Consider the following 27,562-nt stretch of genomic DNA (forward strand, 5'->3'; position numbering starts at 1 on the left):
TCATTTATGAATAAACAAAGAACTAAAATAGTCCAAATGTTCATTAACAGATAACTGATTAAATATATCCTGGTACATCAGACACTGAAATATTCTGAACCTGTAAACCAAAATAGAAAGACCTGCATGTATTGAATACAAAATGAAATCTCCAAGATAACACTCTAAAGTGAAAAAAAATGCAAGCTGTTAAAAAATGTGGTAAAAGGGGGCTAAAACAATACACTCCTACACACTTTTTTCTTCTGGATTAATACAGAGAAAACTGATAGCACTTCACAGCTTTTGAGTGGCTAAGAAAAGGGATAAAATGAATTTTTTCATAAAATATTTTTTGAATTTTGAAAAATGTGAATACATTAACTATTTTAAGAACATACATTGTCTCTTCTGTAAAATTATTACAGTAATATATTTATACTTTTTAAAAACTAGAAGGTATAAAAAATATTGTTAAAAAGAAGTCTCTCAACCTTCCTATTCCCCTTCTATAGAAATCTCAAACTTTCTACTTACTCCAACTCCTAGATAAGAACTGACCAAAACTGTTAATGTATTTTTTCACAGTATTTTATATATCAACAAGTAAATATGAATGCCATTATTCCTCCCCATCATCATTTAATATAAGCACAGCTTGCCTTTGTTACTTAATATATTTTTGAGATTTTTCATATTAGCAGATAAAAAAACTTTCTATGCTTTCCTTTTCTGCAGAAAATTCTATTGCATTAACAAACAAACCCCAGTTTATTCATACCAGTTTCCCATTGGTGGCTGCTTGATGGTTTTGCGTTTTTGCTTTTCTAGTATGTTTAGTAAGCTATCAATAAAGCAACCACTTATTACACTATAAGAAATACCTATAGGTAGATTATTCATAGTTATATTGAGATTGAAGAGTACAATATGCAATATTATAATGGTTTTTACAGACTTAGTACTAGAAGAACATTAGTGGCACTCTTCAAAAACTGTTTGTGCAGCCAGCATGGCTCAGATGTTAATAGTGTACATTTGCATCCAAACTAAATGTGTTTAAATCCTGGCTGCTTTCCTTAATAGATGTGAATCTTGAGCAAGTTATTCATCTCTCTGTGCCTGTTTCATTGTCTGTAAACTGAGGCTTATAATAGCTACCTCACAGTTGTTGTGAAGCTTAAACGAATTTAAATGAAAAGCACTCACAACAGTGCTTACCATATAGTCAGCATACAAGAAATGCTAACTATCATTGTTATTTGTAGGGAAACTATTTTTAACAGACGACAGAAAAAGAAGCAAAGGAGATATACTGGAGCAGTGGTTTTCTACTTTGGAGGTAGAACGTGGATAACATGTTCCCATGTAAAGATCTTATAACTTTTCTTTCAAGAAAAATACAATACACAGGTATTTTATAAACAATGCTATGGAATTCAAAAATTACCTGTTAGTCCCTCTGTTAAGAATTCTATAGTTAGAGGATAAATAAGAGAGAAGGTATTTAAGTAGGAGAAAAGATAAGAGAACCATATAGGTTACTATAATTAGCCCTAATAGAATAGTAGAATAGCAGAAATAGCATTAGGCTAAGACGTTTAACTAAATTGCAGGCTTTCTGTTGTCAGAACACATACTAGGAACCATTCTCAATGATTTCCCAGGCTTAACAAAATGTTTAATTAAAAAATGTATTGTTAAATTCTAGAGTCTCCTAGCTATTAGAAATAATCACTGAATTTATTAGCAAGATAGCTAAATATGGAAGAATAATATTCAAAAATTCCAATTGGATGTCTACATTCAGCAACATATTAGAAAATATTTTTAAATGATTCCATTCACAATAAAAACAAACAAAACATGAACAGAAAAGCATTCTCTTTGGGGCAGGCACCACAAAAGGATACTAATACTCCCACTGCTCAAAATAATGCTGGACATGTATTAAGACAACAACAGAGTAATAAAGATTTGAAGGGAAGAAACAATTTGTCATTTTCAGATGATATTTTCTATCAGGAAATTTAAGAAGCAATAGGCAAATTATTAGAATGAGAGAGTTAAGCAAGTGGCCAGTCATGAGACATACAAAAGTCAATAGTATTATTCTATATAAGCAAAAAGTAGATGATGTTATAGAAAATAAGATATCATTTAAAGAGAAACTAGAACTATAAAGCCTCTAGAATTAGCTTTATAAAGAATGCTCCAGACTTTAAGATGACAATTTAAAAACTCTATGAAAAGTATTAAAAGACGATCTAAATAAATGGACATATGAACTATGCTCAATGTCTTAGAACTATAAGTCCAAAGCAAGTGTAATCTAACATCTTGTAGAATTTGGGAAGAAAATTTACAAATTGATTATAAAGTGTATATATAAGAATACCACATATAGCTAACCAAAAACATACTAATAATTTAGCAAAAAGAATAAGTTAGAAGGGAAAAAAAGAAGGGGTACCCGCCCTACCAGATATGTCTACAATAAAACCATAGTAGTTAAAATAGCCTGTTATCAGTATAGGAGCAAATAGCTTCATAGTATACAATAAAGAATCCAGAAACATAGAAACCTGTTAGTATCAAAAATCAGTGAGAAAAAGTTAGATTACTTTATAAATAGATTATTTGTAAATAGTGAGAATAATACTGTCTCATCTCAAATGAAGGAAAAATTAGATCATCACTCCATACCTTACTGTAAATTTCAGATTAAAAAAACATCTAAAGATAAAAATATGAAAATAATAGAAGAAAATACAAAATAACTTTATAATCTCAGATGGGAGAAGAATTTTTTAAGTAAGACTCCAAAAGCCTAAGTCATAAGGAGAAAGGCAATATTAAAATTAAATATGCTGTCCAACAAAGCACAGTGTGGTCAAGCAAATGTCTATGAAGAGATACCTGCAATGAGTAAAACTGACAAAACGGCAGAAAAATAATGACAGCAAACCCAATTTTTAAAAATGATCAAAGAAGAGGAATGGGAAATATACAAAGGAAATTTTAAATGGCTATAAGCATATAAACAGATAACCAATTACATTTATAATTAGATAAATGCAAATTTAATTAACCATAGCATATACTTTGCACCCATGTGACTGGCAAATATTAGTGCACTGGATAACAAGAGTTGCTGTCAAGCACAGGGCAGAAAACAAGAACCGTCAAGCACTGCAAACAGAAATGTGAACCTTGCGTAGCCATTTTAGAAAGCAAACAGGCAGGACACATCGTGTGGAACCAGCAATCCCATAACTAGGTACAGAAAGAACCTAGAGAAAGTTTAAAGTACATGAGACATTGGGTTCACTGTTACAGTTTACTTTTTCTGTGAAGCAAAGATCTAGATGTTCCCCATAAGGAGTAAGTAAAATGCGTACTGGAATACCACTCTGCAGCAATAAGAAAATCATCTAGATCTACATCATTAGTTCTAAATGGTGTAATAATTAGTGGAAAAAAGAGAGATGCAAGATTTATAACACAACAGTTATGCAAATTAAACAAACACAAAAGAACACATATGCAGTTTATACTGACACATACATTACTTCCCTAAGGTACCACGTAGGGAACAGAGGCATAATAATAACACCAGAGGCACTATGCATGATATGCCATGAGCTGAGGAGTGTGATCAACTAAATTCCATGAAGATACACCTCCATCCCCCATCCTTCCTCTCAAAACTGAAAAGAGAATTTCAGGTACAGAAATGAACAATGGGGACAATATAAATCTTCTCAGGTGAATGAGGTAAATTCTACCTTTAACTGATTAGCTTAGATATACCTTTATCCTTCAATTTCCTTACTGTAAAATAAGAACCTATTTTATGGCCAGTTAATAAATAGCTGGTCATTATTAATTGCTTTGAAAGTATCTTTGAGCAAATACAGTGGAACCTCAGTTCTCAAACTTAACTCATACCAGAAAATTGTTCAAGAAGTAATTTGTTCAAACACATAATCCTCTTTGTTTGTTGCCTGAGAGACACGTGACTGATCATACAGGAATCAGCATGAAAGGGTTGTTGGGTAGAGATTGAGACCCAAAATTTTGTTAGACAACTGAGATTTTCTTTTTTCATGAACAACTCGGTTAAGAACTGAATTGTTAGAGAACCAAGGTTTGACTGTAAACGTTTAGTCCTTTCTCCCCCAAATGAAACAAAGGGGAATAAATGAATGATTCTTGAGTTCACTTTAAGAAATACAAAAGAAAACACTTAAGGCAGGGGTGTCAAACTCATTTTCACCGGGGGCCACATCAGCCTTGAGGCTTCCTTCAAAGGGCCAGATATAATTCTAGGATGGTATAAATGTAGCTACTCCTTCACAGTTAAGTGAGAGCTCGGTGCTGCCACCATGTAGAAATAAGGTGATGGCCGGATAAAACAAGGTGGAGGGCCGGATTCGGCCCACAGGCCTTGTGTTTGCCACCTGTGACTTAATGGAAAACTGATGTAATAAGTTGCAAGTAGAATCAAAGAGAGAAATGGAATAAATGTCAATAAAATATTTTTTGGATAAAAGTATGAGATGAACAAGTGAAATACTCTAAATGAAAAAAGTGACAAAAAATATCAAATCCACAAAAGTTAAAGTATATGTGTAACAGTCACTTATCTATACCATACTGAGATTAACAGAAAAAGCCAAAGTGAATACGCTGTAAGAGCAAGCAAATATCTGTATGTATTTACATGGTACATATATTTATATATTTTAATCATATATATTTGTATATACATACTATGTAAAAGAAATTATATTTAATATATCTATTATAATATATTTAATATATTATATTTATATACACATTATACAAAACATATATTTAAAAACAAAAAAGATTACCCAGATGACAGAAATATAAACAAAAAGGGAGCAAACTTCTTCCAAAAGTTGTAATCTTACTTTTTCTCGCTTCAGTTGAATATATCCACTTAAACAGTCTAACCAATGCCTCACCTTGAATATATGCAACATACTTTCATTCAAGAACCCACGAACCTGTTCCATACTCCCTCCTTCTATTAACTGTACCACAAAGGTTCAAGTCTCCCAGGCAAAAAACCCACATACAGTACAACTCTTCTCCCTTGACCCTCGCATGTTCAACTAGCTGTCAAATCCTATTCCATCTCTGAAATCTCTAATCATTCGCCATCCTCTTCTATTTCTAATACAGTCAAACCTCAGTTGCCCCCAGCTGGTGTAGCTCAGTGGATTGAGAGCGGGCTGCGAACCAAAGTGTCGCAGGTTCGATTCCCAGTCAGGGTACATGCCTGGGTTGCAGGCCATGACCCCCAGCAACTGCACATTGATGTTTCTCTCTCTCTCTCTCTCTCTCTCCCTCCCTCCCTCCCTCTCCCTCCCTCCCTCTCTCTCTCTCTCTCTCTCTCTCTCTCTCTCTCCCTCCCTCCCTCCCTCTCCCTCTCTCTCTCCCCCCTCCCTCCCTTCCCTCTCTAAAAATAAATAAATAAAATCTTTAAAAAAAAAACCCTCAGTTCTCAAACACCTCCCATCTCAAACAATTTAGTTCTGAACAGCCCTTTCAGTTCCCAGTCCTTCCAATTCCTCACTCCCCACAATCTATCTTATTTCAGAATGAAGTTTTTTCTGAATTAAAATTTGAATTATGTCACATTCTGGTCCAAAATCTTTCAGTGCTCTGAAAGATTCTCTTACGTGAAATTCTCTTATGTGAAATTCAAAATCCACCACCACTTCACTGTAATCCATCTTTTTGATGCTGCCTCGCACTACTTCCTGTCACGCATTCTTGCCGACGCACTTCTTGGGCTAAGCCCATCTGGGGTTCTACTCCGGGCACCACTATACACCCAAACCCCAGGCCAAATTTCAGTGCTCGGTTCAAGAGCTTCTGCCTCCACGTGTTTTCTAACCTTTGGTAGAAGAATACCTTCCAATAACAACACGTGAAAAAATAAACCATAAGGGAAAAAGCACATAAGAAACAACAGTCTATGACTTAAAACGTGAGGAAAGAAAAGTTGATGAAGTAGTTGACTTTGGTTAATTTCCATGCTTGAGGATGCTCCTATGCCTCCTCATATGAAAAAGAAAAGAAATACACTTTTCTTTTAAGTTAAAATTTAAAACTAAATAATTATGAAAGAAAATAACTAATAGGTGATTTCTTTTGATAAGGAGGTAGAGGTAAGAAGGATAAAAAAAAATTTAATGAAATAATGGCCAAATTTTTTCTGAGTTGTGAAAACTACAAACCCACAGATCTAAAAAGCTCACTTAAGGTAAATCAGAGGAAACAGAGAGACCCATCACTGGAATTCTCAATAATGTTAACATGCTAACATTATAATATTATAGCATCAATTCTGCAGTTAAGATGAGAGTTTTAAATTAATATTTAGAGTTGATGCAATTCCCCCAAAAAGAGAAAGAAACATCCCAACAGGTTTTGTTTTTTTGGTAGAAATTTCCAGGCTGATTTTAAAAATTACAGAAATGCAATGAATAGCCAAAACTACTTTGACAAAGAAGACAAATTTTGAGGACTTACATTGTGTGATTTCAAGTCTTACTATAGAGGTCTGGTAATTACTTGGAGTTCTAGGCAAGATCTCATTTGAAAGAAAGGCTCTACTGATAAAGCACATTTGAAAGCTCCAGAGGCAGTGTCCTGGGCCCCAGGGGAGGGGAGAGATTGAAGGAAGGAGTGAGGAGGCGCATCAAACTGCACTGCAACCAGAAGGTGGTACCAGTGGGGAAAACAACACAGATTTTGTGGGGTTAAGGAATGAGTAGAAAGTAAATGCAGGCAGCTGGTACAGACAATTAGAACTAGAAAGGAGGGGCATAGAGAAATGGCCTGGTTGGGCAGCCAGCCCCTTTCTCATGCCCATGCACACTATCATTAATCCTAGGGATGACTTCTTAAGTTAAAGGTACTTTGATTAAAGCTGCAGTCTTCCAGTGAGTTACTTGATTTGACACGACCTAGGCCTCTCTCACCTTTATCTATCCTTCTAATGACTACAGAAGAGCTTACAGACAACCCTGATATATGGCTGGTTAAGTCACTGTTATTTATTTTAGAAATATTTATATTTTTATAATCATCTTGGCTTTCCAGTGCCTGAATTACTGTTAAAAAAGAAAAACCACACTGCCCAATTTAATCTCTACTTTCTGTTTAAGGAGATACTCCCGGGATATTGGTACAATGCAGTGACATGAAGAATTTTTTAATATTTTAATTTGTTCAATATCTTATAAATATAAACATAAAATTGGGGGAACAAATGTGCAGAATTTATATCAAGTCATTTCATAAAAACCAAAGAATCCAAACTAATGCAATGGAGGGAAAAAAACACAATCAACTTCTTAATTGTGATATACTTCAGGCTTCGAAGACCATAAATATGATAAACACCTTAACTGCCACATCAAATTCACTGCAAATGAATGGCAGACAATACCAGAAACATAATCCAATAAGCAGTGTTTGCTTTACTTACCTGCTGCTTTCCTCCCTGTCACTTTCTTGCCAACTCACATTGACCAACAGTTTTAAGAAATGAATTAAACCAGCGATAATTCATTCATCCAAGTTTTAATATAACCAGCCACAAAGCGAAATTTCGCTGTTCTCAAATTATAGAAATGCCATCATGTCTTCAAATAGCCAGCTTTCAAACCAACATAACTTTTAAACGGCTATTAAAAGCAGATAATTAGTAATAAATATATCAATAAAGATAGTGATAAATAATACCAATATGAGCATTATAATCCTGTTAAAGTATTGGGCATTTATTATCACTGATCTAATCCAAAACTGCTCAAATATCAAACATCAGTAACATTATAAAAATTAGTGGATGCTAACAAATATAAAAAATAATAATAGTAAATATTCTAAATATTCATTCCTTTGAGACTAAACAAGACTCCCTAATCTCTACCCCAAATTATACCTGGCAGCTGGGTAAATCTTCCCCAAAAAGGTGATGCTGAAGAAGGCTGGTGATTCGAAGGAAAGGTAAGCAAAAGTCCTGCAAGTATTTTTCCATGGATTCAGGAGACCAAGAAATAGGGCTAACCTAAAGTTACAAAAAGAAAAGTTGAACAATTCATTCTATAATAGACATAGCCTTAAAAATTGTATTCATAATGGCAACAAAGTCTAAGTTTTTAACTAAATAACCACCACATCTGATCTTAGAGAGAGCATACCATTGCACACTCCTGAGTTCCTTCTTCATGGTATAACTTTCCTTTAGACAGCTCACTTATCACAAAGCTCAGTAATACTTTATAAGACTTTTCAGCATCGCACGTATTCTAGAAAAAAATAAAAATACTAGTTTTATCAGTCACTGAATTTACAAAAAATAATACTGAAAAGAATACTTTTGAATGAGTACAGAATAATTACAATTACATTTACCATTACAATTTACAATTACAATTACATTTTTTAAGTAATTCCTCAAAACCTGTACACAACAATATATCCCTGGATTCACAATAGAATTGGGTAATTAAATACTTCTTTAAAAGAGAGCATATGAATTATATAATATACATATAAGTAAACATGTAAATCATAGATTTTTATCCAGTAATTCCCACTCCTGGAAATTCCTCTTAAAAAATAATCCAAAATTTAAAAATACCTGCATGCCTAAGACAGTCAGTACACCACTAACAAGAACTGAGTACATGCTGTGGAATATCACTTGACCCTGAATTTTTAAGGCACTGGTAGCCTAGACCACAGAGCTTGTTATTTGATGATGTTCAGTCTTTCCTGTAGTCCCTCACTGTTCCACACGTCATCATGCTCTCTTCAATGAGACTGTGAATTCCAAAGTGTTGGGGACTATGCTTTGTATTTTGCATGTATCCCTTTCCATAATAAAAATCTGAGCAATAAATGCTTAATTGATGAAATTTATTTTCAGTCTCAGAACTTCCATTGATGTGTCTCTTTTGACAATGAATTCTTTGCATTATCTTGAAATCACTCTTCTATCCTTTCTGCTGTGTTCACTCAGCCATAGAGTGTTTTTGTGCCCTGATTTTTAACTCTAAAAACATCTGCAGTATTGTATGTCAATTATGCTTTCATTAAAAATCAGGTCCCTTGGCTAAACTCTTCTCAAATTAGAAACAAAAAATATTAGGTAAGACAGTAATTTCATATATAAGAAAGCCTTAGTAAAGCACATTTTGTATGTGCAATATTTGAATAAGCCTAAGAGTAGGCTCATAAAGCTTAAGAAGAAGATTTCTGAGACCACGGATGAAAGACCTGGAATCCAGATCAGAAGAACTCTCTGAGAGAGGTGACAAAGGCATGCGGGTTAAACAAAGGCAAGGACCAAGGGTTGAAAGATGCAACAAATGCTGTGTTGGGTAGATGCTTTGTCTGAATTGTAGTGCCTTTTTATTTAACATTTTGTGGTGACAGACCCTTCAAGAACATGTCCTACTCCCCAGCCAAACAAAACAAAGGAAAAGGACCCCACATTAAGAAATTCTGACATAAAGTCTCTTTTAACAGATATTCCCAAGAACTAAAAAAACCACAATTAATACTAACTGTAATGATCATTTTTTCAACACAACTCAACCTCATTATCAAATTAATTCTGCTATCCTTTTGGAAAATACATATTTCTATTGCCCTAGGGCAGGTTAGGTCTGGCAAAAATCTGTTTTCACTGGAATTATCATACCTGAGAATAGAATCATAGGGATGGGATAAACGAGACTCAAGGAAGAAAGAACAGAAGAAAAAGGATAAGAAAAGAAGCAAAGGAAATGAATAAAAAGGAGAAATGAATGATACAGAAATCTAAACAGTTAACAGAAGTCACAATGATACACTTCATTACTCATAGAAAGAGTTGCTGCTAATATTTACAATATGCTACATATCTAAATGTTTAGATCAACTGCAGAAAAAGCTAATAACATAGCAAAACAACCTATTGAATATTATGATTTTTGTTTTCAACCACTAAAGAAATGTATGTGGCTATAAACTTCTAATTTAAGTTCTGATAAGAATTTGATTCATATTAAACATTTTATTTTTAAAATAGCTAAATTTACCTAATCAAGAAAGAAAATTAATAGAAGTTACCTAAATCAGTTCAAGTTCCTTCCATCACAGATTTACAATTGTCTTATTTTCTGTCTCAAGGTCTCATTTTTGCAGTTTGATGAATAGTTGAGAACCAAATTATATCAGGAAATGTTTTAAATGTGTAATTTTTCATTATGAGACAGTTTACTAAGAATACATAAACAATGACACAGCACAGAAACCTAACATACTTGATTTGAATACCAACAATACAAATATCAGATTTGAGTGTGTTCAGAGAATTGAAAGGATGTTTAGAAAAAAAGATAACTGCAGAATGAAAAATTATCCAAGAATCAATTAGGAACATAGAGGGAAAATCACTGCAGGGAGAGACAAAATTCCACTTTGAGAACTTAAAATAACAGAATTTTAGAAAGAGAGGCACTCATATTAATCATATATTCCAAATTCTCATTTACCTTTGAGAAAGCTGAAGTTCAGAGAGTTTTTATGTCTTGACTAAAAAAGTAATATCTCCATTTAGTGGTAGGAGCTTGGCCTAGTATTCAGGTTCAATGGCCAACCACCCATGTCCCTAATTAAGACATAATGAACTTTATGATGATATCATACTAAACTTTTATACATATAATCATGATCTGAGAGTAAACTGGTGATTAAAGTGAAGGATAAGTTGAATACGTTTCATGTATTTATAATTAGTTTTCTGTCCTTTGATATAAGTAGATATGGTTTTAACAGACACTTTTCAATGAGGTACAAAACCTCTTTAACAGTTTATAAGACAATCAAAAGGTTCAATTTATACTATACCTATATTTTTTCTACTAATTTCCCCAAGTAAGTATTAATTTTCTTATTTTAAACTATCTCTAAGCCAAACCACACAGTCAGTTAGTTCTTTGATTCTATGGTATCCCATCTGCTCTCAAGCCACTGAAAATACTCAACATTTAACTAGACCTGCACAATTCTTTTAAATGTTTACATAATTTTAACTAAACAGAACTCCTTTAAATTTGCTAAGAACTTATTTGTATTCTAACATGGGAAAAAATCAGAAAAAGGCACAATTAAGAAAAGGTTAAATTTTTTGTTTTTAGGCTTAGTATATTCTATCTTTAAGCCTATAAAATACTTGACAGGCAAACTTGCAATCCCAATAGTAAACAAAATCTAATACATTAAACTTATAAGTATAGTAATCAAGTTATCTCAAACATATCAGTAGTATTTACACACAATAAATTTCTGATGCATCCTTCACCTTAGGATTTTTAAATTTAAAACTGATGAGTGAAAAGCCATCTTTGGATTGTGACTGGGAATATGGAGAAGAAGACAAAAAGATGACAGATAAGTAAAATAGGTAGGTCCGCAGGCATTTTTTTACTTCCTCATGTGTTAGCACAATATTTGTAACTTCTCTAAGTTTAAGTCTTGTAGCAAAAACAAAAGAAAACTTTCCAAATATAACAGGATAATCGCCAAGGTTTAGATATGGATGCAGAAGACCTCATTGTACAGAGAAACATTTTTAACTTTTTTGACCTGAAGGTGTTCCATTTCCAATTAAAATACTATTAACTCATTTTGTCTTTCAAACACGTAATGTCATTCATTCACACATAAATTAAATGAGGTTACCGAAGTACCAAACGACAAACTCGGAGGAGACACTGACCTTTTTGAGAGCCCCTGTGTGTTTCCAGGCCACCCTATCTTCCTCACTGCATTTCACTGAGAGTGCCGCGAGAGCTTGTGTGTACAGCAGAGTAAAAAGCACCTTTACAATGCAGGTGAAGTGGTCTATAAGAAAAAGAGAAGATCATTATTTTTTTTGGACCTAGACATTTTATACTCAAGATAATCTCACAAATACCTGCCTTTCCTTGCATGTGTAATTGATTTTTGTTCAATTAGTCAATAAAATGAGGTTGTAATATGATGATGTATTTTGTACTCAATAGATCTGAAATTATGAAAGCAAAGTTCCTTTATTCATTCACTGACCATGTAAATGAGAGGCATTTAGCACAGTGGAAGGTGTGCTGTGTTTTGGAAGACCAGAGTCCTAATGCCAATTGACCTTGGAACAGCTGTGCAACCTTGGCAAATCCCCTTATGGGACATCACGTGCTTAACGTCTGGGAGTCTGAGTGCTTAAAACCAACATTTCATCTACTTCTAACAGGATGTACATCCTATAAATAATAAGGTAACATAATGTAATACAACATAATACAATACCATACAGAACTTCTAAAATTAAAAAAAAAGAAAGAAATCCCAGTGTTTTAGGTATTCTGAGATTTAAAATTCAACAAAAACTACATCAGTGCAAAAACAGTAGTAACAAGAATGTAAAATGCCTGGTATGTATTAGGTATTTAGTAAGTAGTAGCTTAATAGTCATAATTAATATTTCTATATGCCTCATAGCAGAAAATTTCCTCAAATGTCTCATGCAATCCTCACAACAGGTTTAATTGGACAACTAAGCTTTGAAAGGATGTGCCAGTAGTAACAAAGTGAGTAAGCACCCAGGTATTAGCATCCATGAATATCATTCAGATTCAGCACACCTTCTATGTATTCTGTTCCCCTGTAAATGGGTATTACCATTTAATCAGAAATGGTTAAGTTCAGAAACTTGTAGATATTCTTGATACTCTCCTGTTTCTTTCTTCCCACATTAAAACAATCTCCAAATCCTGCCAATTCTACTCTAAAAACATCTCACAAGTCAGTGCCAACCCCTTGGACCAGGCTTCGACCCTTCCCTGCCCGGACCTCAAACCTCAGCCTAAGCAGTCGTGCTGGGGTCCCCAAGGCCACTTCTAGGTTTGATGATTCACTAGGACTCAAAAGACTCAGTATACAGTCCTATGATTTATCACAGCAAAAGGATACAAAGTAAAACCCACAAAGGGAAAAGGTTTGTTGGGTGAAGTCCCAGAGGAAACTTTCCGAGTTCTCTACTAGTAGGCCACACAGGATATGCGTAATTCCCCCAGCCATGGGTTGTGACAGCCTGTGTGAAGTATCTACCATGAAAGCTCATTAAGAGACTTAGTGTCCAACACTTTCTTTGGGAGCAGGTCACAAAGGCAACCCCTGCCTAGTACCCACCAAATTTCTTGACTCCCCAAAGGAAAGCAGGAATGCACAGCTTAAATGTCTGTCTGTACAGTTTAGAGGCATAGTGAGCCACTCTCTTCAGTTCTAGGGAGGCGGAACCCCTCCCCAAATCAAAGTTCCCAAATGCTAGTCGAGCCCAACCTTACACACAGGCCTTTTAAAGGACAACAGTCAGGCCTTCTACAGTAAATCTTTTCTGCACCGTGGTTTACCCTTATCACCTCCTGCACGCCTGCCATCTACTTTTTAAATTAAACAGACTGATCTTTTTTAAAAGAAATAGTTGGCACTTTCCACTGGGTCTCAGTATAGGCTAAAGCTCTTTTCATCCTCATAGCCTGGCTAATTCCTAAATTAGTCAGGTGACATCATAAAAGTCACTACCTAAGGAAAATTTTCCGATTTTAAATTGTGTGCTTGTGTGTACTCACTGCCTCTCACCCATGTTGATGTGTTAGGGTAGAAACCTGCCGTGAACTGAGCCGATCAGAATACCTGAGGTTTTTCTAGCTGGAAGTAAAAGGAAGGTAAACAAGTAAAAATGAGTCTGGAGGTACCAGAGGTCATGTTCCTGGTCTATGGCAGAGAATGTCTAAAGCAAGATTAAATGAAGCAGGTCCAAAGAGAGACCCAAGATTGCAAGAACCCTGCCAGCCTCTGATGCTCTAGTTCTGGTCATCCATAAGACCACACCCAACTCCTACAGTTTGGTTAGATGAGCCTATTGGTACTCTTCCTTTGTTCTTATAAGCTAGCTCTAAGTGGATTTCTAAATAGCCTAACACCTAGATACTTCCACCAGGATACAGACAATAAGGACCTACAGTCTCAATAGAGACAGACAGACAGATGGCTGCAAGCATGTTCATGGTGTAATGGTAGCAAATGGGAGGAGGAACTCATACAGGCCAAAGGCAGGGCACAGAAAAAAGATGAAAGTTCCTGCCCCAACCAAGAGAGCTAGTCTCGAATGATGAAGAGAAATAAGCCATAATAAGAAAGGTAGGGATGAGAGAAAGAGAAGGGGCAGAAGAAGCCACTTGTATAAGGATCACAAAAAAAGCCTAAGACTTACAAGAACAGAAAACTGTCCAGGGCAACGAGACTCCAAGCAGTGATTTGTGCGAGATGAAGCTAGAAAAGCACTGTTTACACTGACCACCAAAGGCTGCAAACTAGAAGCTACCTGTCTGAATACAGCATGCAGAAATGTTCGGTTTGCCTTTAGCCTGCCTGGTTTGGTTTTGTTACTTTTACAGGCACTATCCCATTGTGTTACTTTTATGAGAAAGAGGATATTTCTCACTAAAGTCCAGAATCTCACTTATTCTGGAAAAACAGGAAGATCTGGCACAGACTTATCAAGAACAGGCTGACAGCTGTAGGGGGTAGGGAGCTGGGTTGGGTTTGAGAGGCGTTGAGGGATTGTCAGGGGCATGGACAAGAGTGTGGTGATTGCCGAGGAAGGGGTTGTGAAGGAAGGTGCAGGAGGGTACAGGTGGGATAAATGGCGATGGATGGAGACTTGACTGGGGCGGTGAACACCCAATACAGAGTACAGGCGATGTGTTGTTAAAAAAAAAAAAAAAAGGAAGACTGACAATACTGGGCCCATGTTATTTATGTCAACAATCACCTGGAGCAGAGTAGTAACTCTCCTTTTTGGCCAAGCGTACATTCTCTAGCTTGTCACAGCTCCCCCCATCCCACTCCCATTACATCGGATCAAAGACTATTTCACATAGGGTATCATTCATTTCTGACTGGATCTTTTTTTGTTGTTGTTTAGGTCCTCACTAAGCTCCTTGAGCATCCTTATAACCAGTGGTTTGAACTCTGCACCTGATAGATTGCTTATCTCCATTTTGTTTAGTTCTTTTTCTGGAGTTTTGATCTGCTCATTTGGACCATGTTTCTTAGTCTCCTCATTTTACCAGCCTCCCTGTGTTTGTTTCTATGTATTAGGCAGAGTTGCTTTGACTCCATGTCTTGGTAGTGTGGCCTAATATAGTAGGTGTTGTAGGGTCCAGTGGCACAGCCTCCCTATCCCCCAAGGTGAGTACTTAAGGTATGCCCTTCATGTGGGCTGAGTACACCCTCCTCTGGTAAATGAGCCTTGATTGCTGATGGCAGGTCAACAGGAGTCAGCTGCAAGGACTGGCTGTGACCACTGACACCCCAACCACCACCCTTACGGAGGATCAGCTGTGCAGGTACAGGATGGTGGTGCTCTGACATGGTCTATAGCTGTCCACAGGGTGGTGCAGGCCAAGGTCAACCCCCACCTGTGTTTTGCCTGGGGACCCCTGCATTAGCTATAAAGTGATCTGCAGATAGCTACTACTTGTGCTGGGCTTGGAGACTCCCAGGCAAAGCAAAGCTATGAACCTAGGCTGGCTGCTAGTACCAGGCCTGGGGCCACTTAGCAAGAAGTATGGGGGCTAGGGGCTCATTGAGGCTGTCTATTGCTTGTTTGAGAGGATTAAGGAAGTTGGGTAGCATGAGCCAAGACCAGCTATTCATACAGAAAAGCAGCTTGGGTGGGCCTATAAATTGGGTGGGATAGAGTCTCTGGGGATATCCAGGACAGGGCGAACAGTGTTAGTCATGTTGATGGAGTCTCAGATATGGCACCCACCTGCTTGCTTTGTGGCTCTGTTGGGGGAGGGCTCAGAAAGGGACAATGGCCTCTGCCTGCTTTTTGGTCTGGGAGAAAGCTGTCCCTCAGCTCTCACCGTGATGCCAAACACTTTAGTTCCTCTCTATGCCACTGGTGCCTGTCAAGCTGCTACCCTGGTGCTGGAGCTCAGAAGGAATGAGTCTGCATAAGATTGTTCTTTGTAGCCTGAAGTTATAGGAACTTATCTTCCTGGGCTGTGGTTCTGGTGTGGGGCTGGGACTCCTCAACCCTGAGATATCCTTCCTGAATTTCTATCATCCTCACATGGATGTGAGACCAGCCCGTTCCCTATCTCTAGCCCTCCTACCAGTCTGGATGATGTGGTTTCCTGAATTACATAGTTATCAGACTTCCATGCAACTCGATTTCTGACAGTACTAAACGATGGCTGTTCTATAGTTGTTGTAATTTTGATATGGCTGTGCAAGGAGGTGAGTCATGTTTACCTATACCTCTATCTGGACTGGAAGTCTCCAAATTATTTTTTAATTAAAAAGAAATAATGCATTTAATTAAAGAAATGACAGCTACTATAAGCATAACTTTACTTTTTCTTTGGTTGTAGCAAACTAATTTCTGTTTTTAATCATATTGTCTGCCTTGATTATCATCATTTTAAAAATATTTAAACTGGCAGTTTGAAGTCAGAGTTTAAGCTTAAGTTCTTGCTTTCACTCATTCATTTAGCAAATATTTATATATTGAATATTATTCAACACATATGCACACCATGTATAAAATCATGTCTAAAATCAGTGTCTTTTAGGGACTTAGAAAAAAAAGAAGAAATCACTTAGATGAGATGTCAACAGGTTGCTATCTTCCAAGGTTGCCATAGAAAGCAAAGACCTTCAAATACAATTATTAAAATTTAAAAAGGAGAAAAACAATTGTACATCTATGTATTAAAAAAATTCTGCTATCAAAACACCTGAGGGTGAACAAAAGAAGATACTTATTTGAAATGCCTTAGAAGCAAAAAGACTTTAAACAATGACACAGATTTTAAGTTTTGTAGTGCTACTGCATGATAGGAAAAACGAAAGGGGTGGGGCAGGGAGATATGATATTTAAAATTGAAAATTTCTGTGAGAATTAAACTAGAAAATAGGTACCACATCCTCCTCCGTTACACTATTTCAGATAAAGTCATCATTTTTATGCACAATTCACTATTTTTATGGATTTGAAATACTATAACTCATAAAATTAAAATAACTCTTTAAATAGTTATCATTTGTAAATCTTTGTCTATATATCTGATTTTCCTTCACGAGATAACATTTTTAAAAAGGAATAAATAGTTGAAAGTATATTGACATTAACTGAGACAACAGCTTGACTCTGGAATGATACCAACAACATCTAAGTAAACCATGTATTCTTCTGTGGCTAAATATAAAAACACAATGAGAAAATTTCAAAAATCAGACAATTAAACATTTAGTGAGTATAATCTATGCAATGGTATTTGCGCTCGATTTTGCAAGAGTGATCCAAGGATTGATAAACAAGAAGGCAAATCAGGTTCAGTTGTTTGCCTGAACCTGAAGTTCCTTTCCCATAAACTGTTTTAGTTAATACAAAATGCTTCAAGTTTATTTTAGGACAAGGTAGAGTATATATAAAATATATGAAACCCTAAAGGGAAAAATCATACAAATAAACAGGACACAATCTGAACAGGACAGTATCAGACATTTTATTCTTTCCTAAAATTACCATAAAAAATTTTTACTAAAACATACCATTCCAGCCGTGGCCAGGTGGCTCAGTTGGTTGGAATGTCATCCCATACACCAAATGGTTGTGAGTTCAATTCCTAGTCAGGGCATACACCTACTAGGGTTGTGGGTTTGATTCTCAGTTGGGGCACGTGTGGGAGGCAACCTACCAATGGTTCTTTCCCACATCAATCTTTTCTTCCTTCCTTCCTTCCTTCCTTCCTTCCTTCCTTCTTGCTTCTCTCCCTCCCTCTCACTTCCTCTCTCTCTCTTTCCCACTTTCTGTCTCAAATCAATAAACATATGTTTGGGTGAGGATTAAAAAAAATACTATTCCATTGCTTTCATAAAGTACTGTGCACATATCCATCCAAACAGCAACTCTTCTAAATCTTCCCTTTTATGATCTGAGTTATTGACTACATGTCCTCTCTCTTCAGAAAGTTCCATCTACAAAAGTCAATTTGTGATATGTTTTTGTGTAACTTTAAGTCTATTTTTTCTTTGGTAAGTGAAGATCTCAGTTTAGTTAAGACTTTCTTTGCTTTAATTAACACAGAACTGAGAAAAGATTCCAAGTCCATGTAACAACTAATAAGGTAGTCAATTCCGTCCCCTTGAGTATAAATCAGAGTACCTAAGGTCTGGGCCTAATAAAGTGCCAACAATCTCAATGAATATTATATAGAAGCAATTATAATGTAAAATATAAATATTCAAGTAGTAACTTTCTTTAATTTCAAAATAGAAAACAAGCAATTTACCAGTCAATGTGACATTTAATACATCCAATCCACAAGTATTTACTGAGCCTATTATGTACCAGGTAGACACTACAGATATGCATAAAATGGCATGTGTCCTAAAGGAACTGATAGTCCAAAGACAGAGATATTTTTTAAAAATCTACTATGTGACAATTAGTGTCAAAAGAGAACTATGAATGACTTATTATTGGAAAGGGAAAAGGGGACATCCAAGGGAAAGGCTTCATAGAGGGCAACACTTAGGGTAAAAGACCACACCTGGAGTTATTAAGTGAATAGTGGATAAATAGCAAGTACTTAAACATGCTCAAAACTCTCCTATCTTAAAAAACAAGCCCAGTCAGGCCACATACCTGGGTTGCAGGCCACGGCCCCCAGCAACCGCACATTGATGTTTCTCTCTCTCTTTTTCTCCCTCCCTTCCCTCTCTAAAAATAAATAAATAAAATCTTAAAAAAAAAAAACAAGCAAAAAACAGCCTCTTGAATTATATCCCCATATAGCTTCTGTTCTCCTCCCACATTCATTCTTAATAATTCTGTTTACTATTTCTGTTCTCTCATCTCCTTCTCATTTCTCATCCCACTATAATCTGCTTCTGGCTCTATGATGACTCAAAAGCAATTTCCTTATTGTTATGCCTTATTATATATTTATTTGTCCATCAACTGAAAAACAAATAAACAAAATGTGGTATATTCCTAAAATGGAATATTATTCAGCTATAAATAGGAATGATAAACATGAACCCTGGGGCCATAGACTACTGCAGGTCCTTGGCCTGTTAGAAACCAAGAAGGGAGAGAAGGTCACCTGAGCTCCACCTCCTGCCGACCTCTCTTCCATGGTCCACAGCAGGAGGTGAGTAGTGGAGCGCAAGTGAAACACCTGAGATCCACCTCCTGACCCACCCCCACCTCATCTCCACCTCCTGTTCCCCTGTCCTCCCTGCACCCTTCCAGTCCATGGTCCCTGCTGCCCAAAAAGGTTGGGGACCACTGATATACATACAACTCATACTACAACAGATGAACCTTGAAAACATTATGTTAAGGGAAAGAAGACAGACACAAAAAAGCCATGCATTATATACTTTCATTAATATTAAATATCCAGTATCAGCAAATCCATTTAGACAGAAAGTAGATTAGTGGTTACCAGGAATTAGGGGAAGAAGGAAATGGGCAATGACTATGTAATGGGTACAAAATTTCCTTTGGGGCTGATGAAAATGTTCTGGAACAAGATAATGGGGATGGTTGTACAATATAGTTAGTATATGTACTGAATTGTACACTTTCAAATAGTTAAAATGGTCAATATTATAATTAAACCAATCCAAAACTTATAGTGTCAGTATAAATAAAATATCAAGCTTGTTTATTAACATTTAAATCTTTATAGGGTATCATAATTTATATGAAACATGAATTAGCCTACATTTAAAATAAATAACCACTTCACATACTTAGGTAAAAAGTGTTATCAAAAGATCAAATTAAAGACACACAAAGAATATTTACTCCAGTAACAAGGCCTTTATACACCCACAGATCTTCTTTCCTTTTTTTAACAGAATTTATTGGGGTGACATAGGTTAATAAAACCACATAGGTTTCAAGTGTACAACACAACAAAACAGCATCTGCATACTGCATTGTGTCCTCGCCACCCAAAGTCAAGTCTCTTTCTCTTCCCATGTATCCCACCTTTGACCACTTTCAAGTCTCCAAACCCCTACTTCCTTCTGGCTATCAATATACTGTTCTTGTCCATGTCTATGTGTCATATATGTATCAAAGTCTGTCCGGAAAAGGTCTAGCCATCGTCAATATAACGAGAACAGTTTACACATTGATGTAACCTGGCACCAGGGACAGTAAACCAGAATGCACATGCGTGAACAATGACAACTTCACTGTACTAGTCAGTGGGGATGGTAGAAGCTGTTGAGTGAGCATGTGTACTATGGGGCCATCACATTCAAAATGACTGAGCAAGTAGAGCGATGAATCTGCATTAAATTTTGTGTTAAGCCTGAATATTCCTCTGTGGAAACTATTTGGATGATTCAGAAGGCTGCAGTTATGGGCAACTGGTGATTGGCAGCTTCATCACAACAACACACCCTCTCATGCATCATGGCTTGTGCAAAGTTTTTTGGCAAAACATCAAATCACCCAGGTGACTGAGACCCTCTAAAGCCCAGGCGTGGTACCCTGTGACCTCTGGCTTTTCCCCAAACTAAAATCACCTTTAAAAGGGAAGAGTTTTCAGACTGTCAATGAGATTCAAGAAAATATGACAGGGCAACTGGTGGCAATTGGGAAAACTGTGTGAGGTCCCAAGGTGCCTACTTTAAAGGGGACTGAGGCATCATTGCCCTATGTACAATGTTTCTTGTATCTTCTTCAATAAATGCCTCTATTTTTCATAGTGTGTGGCTGGATACTTTCTGGACAGACTTCCATGTGTGTTTCTTTTTTTACTTAATCCCTTCACCTTTTTTCACCCAGCCCCCACAACCAACCCTCCCCCGCTCTGACAGCTCTCAGTCTGTTTTCTGCATCTATGTTTCTGTTTCTATTTTGTTTGTTAAATTACTTTATTGATTAGATTCTACATATAAATGAGATCATATGGTATTTGTCTTTCTCTGACTGGCATATTTCACTTAGCATAATAATTTCCAGGTCCACCCAGGCTGTCAGAAAAGGTAAGATTTTTCTTCTTTCTTACAGTCAAGTAGAATTCCATTGTCTACGTATCACTGCTTTATCCATTCATCTACTGATGGGAACTTAAGCTGTTTCCAGATCTTGGCTATTGTAAATAATGCTGCAATGAACACAGGGGTGCAAATATTCTTTCAAATTAGTGTTTTGGGTTTCTTCAGATACATTCCAAGAAGTGGGATCACTGAGTCAAAAGATAATTCCATTTTTAATTTTTTGAGGAAACTCCATAGTGTTTTCGACAGTGGCTGCGCCAGCCTGCATTCCCACCAATAGCACACAAGGGTTCCCGTTTCTCCACATCCTTGCCAGCACTTGTTTTTGGATTTATTGACAATAGCCATTCTGATAGGTGATAGCTCACTGATGTTTTAATTTGCATTTCTGTGATGATTAGCGATGTTGAGTATTTTTTTCGTATGTCTATTAGCCATCTCTACGTCCTCTTTGGAGAAATGTCTATTCAGATCCTTTTCTCATTTTTAAATTGGGTTGTCTTCTTAGTATTGATTTATATAAATTCTTTATGTATTTTGGAAGTTAATCCCTTATCAGATATATCACTGGCAAATATGTTCTCCCATGCAGTGGGCTCCCTTCTCACTTTGCTGATGGTTTCTTTTCTGTTCCCTTCCCTTGCCCAAGAAGATATATTGGCAAAAACATTACCAAGAGATATGTCTGAGATTTTACTGCTTATATTTTCTTTGAGAATTTTATGACTTTGTGACTTACATTAAGTCATTTATCCATTTAGAGTTTACTCTTATGTATGGTACAAGCTGATGGTCTAGGTTCATTTTTTTTGCACGTACCTGTCCATTGTTCCCAACATTATTTACTAGAGACTTTCTTTACTCCAGTGTATGTTTTTGCCTCCTGTGTCAAATACTAATTCACCATAAAGGTGGAGGTTTATTTCTGGGATCTCTGTTCTGTTCCATTGATCTATGTGCCTGTTCTTATGCCAGTACCAGGCTCATTACAGTGGACTCGTAGTACAGTTTAATATCAGGTAGTGTGATACCTCCAACTTTGTTCTTCTTTCTCAAGATTACTGAGGATATTCAGCATTTTTTGATGTTCTATATAAATTTTTGGAATAGTTGTCCTAGATCCCACAGATGTTCTTTTTAGTGTAACTTATAATAGAGCAAAAACAAAAGCAAAATCCTTGTGTCCCAGCAAAGGAGAATAGTTAATTATTTGATAGAATATTTTAAATATGTTCAAATGGAAACTGTAGACTATGCAGTAATAATTAAAACATTACTATATTAATGCTCTTAATAACATATTATGACACCAACACTAAGAAGATGAAACATTATACTGAATAACATCATACTATTATATTAAAATATACATTCACGTAAATAGGATGAAGACATTAAGGCTGACAGTTTGCTCTATTTTTCACATTTGTGTACTATAACTTTAATTTTTAAAAAACAAGTTCTCAGAGTGATTTCACGTCTTTACCTCATTATTGACTAAAAACCTAGAAAGAATAGACCTATAAAAGAAAATTTTTCATTGTCTTCTTTATATGTATATGATTACTATAACTAAAAAATTTTTTAATGTTATTTACCTCTAAACAAACTCCATCAGACTAGATGCTATATTTGTCTCCCCAATTTTTAGAATATTCATTATATATACTACATAATCTAAGAATCTGAATTATAAACACATACCTTTGCATAAGGGTTGCGGCATCATTAAAATCTGAACAAGCAGGAGAGATGTAACATCATGATAAAGAATTGGAACCTCAAGCTGTTGTTCTTCATTTCCCAGCCTAAGAGAAAATGCATAATCACTTTAGACAGTATTATACATCTTTTCTTTCTAATTCATTTTATATTTCACATATATGCCTATGGAACAGAAATCAAACTTTCGTAAGCAACTGAGAAATCACAAAAGAAAAGGCTAGAGGTCATATTTCTTGACTAAAATATAATCTCATAGACATTATTTCCTTGACTTTGCCTAATATGAAAAAAATTACATAGAAATTTTATTAGGTCTTACTAAACAATTAGCATACAATAATTTAACTCATTCTTTAAATAAGTCAATGCAATTCCTATCAAGAATCCAATGACATATTTCACAAAACTAAAACAAAGAGTTCAAAAATTTATATGGAATCACAAAAGGCCCTGCATAGCAATAGCGATCTTGAGAAAGAAGAACAAATTTGGAAGAATCACACTACCTAATATCAAACAATACTACAAGGCCATAGGAATCAAAACAGCATGGTATTGGCATAAAAACAGATACATATATCAATGCAAGAAAATAAAGAGCCCAGAAATAAACCCACACGTTTATAGCTAATTAATATTGGACAGAGGAAGTAAGCACATACAGTGGGCTAAAGGTAGTTTATTCAATAAGATGGTATTAGGAAATTGGATGGCTATGTGCAAAAAAATGAAACTTAGGCCATCTTTTTATAGCACACACAAGAATAAATTCAAAATGGATCAAAGACTTAAATTTAGCCCTGAAACCATAAAAATCCTAGAAGAAAATATAGGCAATAAAGTCTCAGACATTGCTTCTACCAATATTTTATCTGATATATCTCTTTCAGGGAAACAGGGAAACACAAGAAAAAAAAACAAATGGGACTACATCAAACTATAAAGTTTTTGCACAGCAAAGGAAACCATCAACAGCAAAAAAAAAAAAAGACAATCCATGAAATGGGAGAATATATACACCAATACATCTGATAAGTAATTAACATCCAAAACTTATAAAGAACTTACAAAGCGCAACACCAAAAAAGTAAACAACCCAATTAAAAAATGGGCAAAGGGCCTGAATAGATACTTCTTCAAAGAGGACATATAGACGGCCAATAAACACATGAAAAGATGCTGATCATCATTAATCATCAGAGAAATGCAAATTAAAACCAGAACAAAGTATCACCTGTCAGAATGGCTGTCATCAATAAATCAACAAACAACAAGTGCTGTCTAGGATGTGGAGATATGGAAATGCTTTTGCACTGTGCAAAGCAGTATGGAGATACCTTAAAAAATTAAAAATGGATCTGCCTTTTGACCCAGAAATCCCACTTCTGGGAATATATCCAAAGAAACCCAAAACACTAATTTGAAAGGACATAAGCACCCCTATGTTCATTGCAGTGTTATTTACAACCATCATGATATGGAAGCAGCCCAAGTGTCCATTAGCAGATAAGTAGATAAAACAAACATGGGACATTTACACAATGGAATTCTACTCAAGTGTAAAGAAGAGGACAATTTTACCCTTTGCAACAGCACAAATGGGCCCGGAGAACATTATGCTAACTGAAATAAACCAGTCAGAGAAAGACAAATACCATGTGATTTCACTCATATGTGGACTCTAATGAATAAACTGAACTAACAAGCAAAACAGAGACAGACTCATAGATAGAGAGCAGGATGGCAGCTAGAGGGGCAGGAAGTTGAAGGGGAGGGATCAAGCAAAAATAACTGGACTCAGGGACATGGACAATAGTGTAGGGAGTGTGGTGACTGCAGGAAGAGGGTGCATAAGGGGGATAAATGGTGATGGAAAAATACAATAAAAAACAAAATAAATTTAAAACAAAGAAATTCATATCACTAGTCATAGAATGTTGTGTTGAAAACTAAAGTGAGAAAACAAGATACCTCAATTTTAAAAAATCTAATATATAGATATGAAATACAGATGACATAATCAACTGTAAATACAAATTAGTGAACTAATGAAGCTAATTGAACTAATGAACTAATGAACTAATAAAAAAGAGAGTAAATACAGGGGGTAAAAACTCAAACAGGTTTTTCTGGAAATTCCCTAGATCTCTTAGTACTAGGAAAGGAAGCATAAGGTAATAGTTAAGGACTTAGGCTCTGAAATCAGAAAGATCTGAAATCAAATGCCAGCTGTATTCCTTTCTAAGCCACAGGTTCCTGATATGTATGCAATAAAAACTGGGATAACAATGGTATCTATGGTATACAATCATGGTGATGATTATATACACAAAACACAAAAACGCCTAGCATGAAGTAAGCACTAGAGAAGTGTTCACAGCATTTCAGAAGTGTTCACTACTATCCTAATGGATATTAAATCATAGGGCTTAAAAAGAACATAACCCAGCAATGAGTATTATGGAAAGCATGGTACCTATGTCTCTTTTTTAAAATCTTAATTCAACAATTCTATACTTAAAAAATCTTTTGCTTGCTGAACATCTTTAGACTCAGAGTTAGGCTTTCTAATACTTTATTTGCACAACATCCTGTCATTGAGTGTGCAAGTCTAGCTAGGAAAAAAATTACTAGCTCATACAAACAAAAGTGATTTTCCTTAGCCACAACATGAAAAATACTTATAGTTTGCTCATTTTTGTCTATAAACACCCCAAAACACACAAAACTTTATTTTATTTTGTTTTTGAGAAGTAGCAGGACATATTCATAACATCAAAGTATCTCCCCACAAGATACTAACTACCAGAGATGAAATAATAACTGTACAGTGAAAAAACCTGGCAGATACCACATTAGCCAAATGATGACAGTTATTATCATCAATAATAAGATAAATCAATATAACATATGCCTCCTAATAAAACACAGTAAAAAGAATGCATTACTTCTGTGGTATTTCTGCCAAAAGTTTATAGCCTGAATCTAACCACAAGGAAATATGAGATGAAAATAAATTGGAGAATTCTACAAAATAATTAGCCTGAGCTCTTTTTTTTAAGCATCATAAAATACAAAAAAAAAGTGAGGAACAATTTCAGATTAAAGGAAACTAAAGAGACATGACAACTAAACAGGTACATGATCTTGAATTTTCTTTGCATTGCATTTGCATTTCCCAGGGTATTCCTGAAACTAGAAAAATCTGAATAGGTTCTGTATGAGGTAGGGGTCAATATTAACTGTTCCTCATATAAACAGACAATTACCCAACACCATTCACTACAAAGACTATGCTCCCCTCACTGCTCCTTAGTGCCATCTATACTAGATATCCAGTATCTAGTATATAGGAGAACGGTTTGTGTGTACGTGTTTTAAACAGGTGTTTTGTTTTGTTTTGTTTTAATCACTATTGTGCAGCACCTAATGAAATACTTGATTTAGGAAAGAATCACCAAGGATTGAAAAATCCTTAGAAGAAAGGCTGACAGGGAACTTTACAATAGAGGGATCAGATTTAGACTACCTGAACCCACTGATCAATTCTGATATTAAACGAGGAACAACCAGCCATTTTGTGCCTCCATTAGACTATTTTATCTGCATAAAAACTAATGGGATTCTTTAAAAATTTTTCTCAGTGGGTAGGAGTTTTTATAGAAAATATAATTGTAAACTTTTCCATTTTTATTACATATTTCTGTATTTTATGAGGAAAATTCACATATTCATAAAGAATTCCAATCTTATTTTTATACTTAACCAACTGACTTTAATCTTTCAATAATACTTACTGCGAATTCATCTCTTCTAACTGTGTGAGCTTTCTCCAGGGACTATACTCAGAATCAATGCTATAAAGCCGCATGTGCAAGGCTAATACATGGAACAGTTGATCTAAATAAATCAATGAAGAAAAGGTAATTAGAAAGTTTACAAAATTCTTCCAGAACAATTCAGACAAAATTTCTCACTAATTCATAAATGTTTCCTATCCTTATAATTACAGTTCACCAACTTTCAGTACAATTACTTCAGGTTCTCTTTTAAGCTAAACTCTGAAATACATCTAAATTTCAATGGGAATGTGGACTGTCCTTATGGTCAGCCTTAACAGGAATGGTTTTGCTTTTTCTTCATCTGTCACAGACTACTTTTCCTTGGCTCTATGCTACAGCCATACAACATGTATTTCTCCTTGTATTATTGTGGTCTCCTCCTAACCAAAATGAACTATTATCTTCAACACCATTCCCTGAGTAATATGGACAATAACAACTATATAAATCAGTTAGGTGAAGTTTTTCTTTACCTAATATTTCCCCCTAAGTCTTCTTTAGGTTGAATTTTGACTTTATCATTTTTTGATTCAACATGAAGAAAAAAATAACTGAAATAAGAATATTATTTAGGAGGACTAATCCAGCTATTTTCTTCCCTTTAAACCATAATAATAATTTATCAGTCTTACCTTTCAACAAAATTCTACTCATGACATTTATAAGAAAAAATTTTACTTAAAATTTTGTAATTATCCAGAAAAAATCCTAAAGTTTACTTTGGTATCACCTGTCTTTTTTTGTATAAATAATAAGGATTGGATTATTCTGTCACAAATACTCACAAAGATTTATGTATCAAAAGTCATTTTCTAGAAAGTCAGGTAATACTTCTTGAC

The 27,562-nt window shown here is 35.4% G+C and overlaps 1 protein-coding gene across 6 annotated transcripts in view; it reads right to left on the bottom strand.

Moving 5' to 3' along the window:
* The window catches only part of UBR3 (ubiquitin protein ligase E3 component n-recognin 3), a 203,918-nt gene that overhangs the window by 14,481 nt on the left and 161,875 nt on the right, over positions 1-27,562 (bottom strand). For all 6 annotated transcript variants that reach the window (XM_036023319.1, XM_036023318.1, XM_036023323.1 and 3 more), the window contains 5 exons: positions 26,679-26,781; positions 22,861-22,964; positions 11,798-11,922; positions 8,229-8,336; positions 7,970-8,095 (listed from right to left, as the gene is read on the bottom strand). In XM_036023319.1, the coding sequence (XP_035879212.1) occupies positions 7,970-8,095; positions 8,229-8,336; positions 11,798-11,922; positions 22,861-22,964; positions 26,679-26,781 (566 nt within the window). The remainder of the gene's footprint in view (positions 1-7,969; positions 8,096-8,228; positions 8,337-11,797; positions 11,923-22,860; positions 22,965-26,678; positions 26,782-27,562) is intronic.

This window comes from Phyllostomus discolor, chromosome 4, assembly GCF_004126475.2.
Source record: "Phyllostomus discolor isolate MPI-MPIP mPhyDis1 chromosome 4, mPhyDis1.pri.v3, whole genome shotgun sequence".
NCBI lineage: Eukaryota > Metazoa > Chordata > Mammalia > Chiroptera > Phyllostomidae > Phyllostomus > Phyllostomus discolor.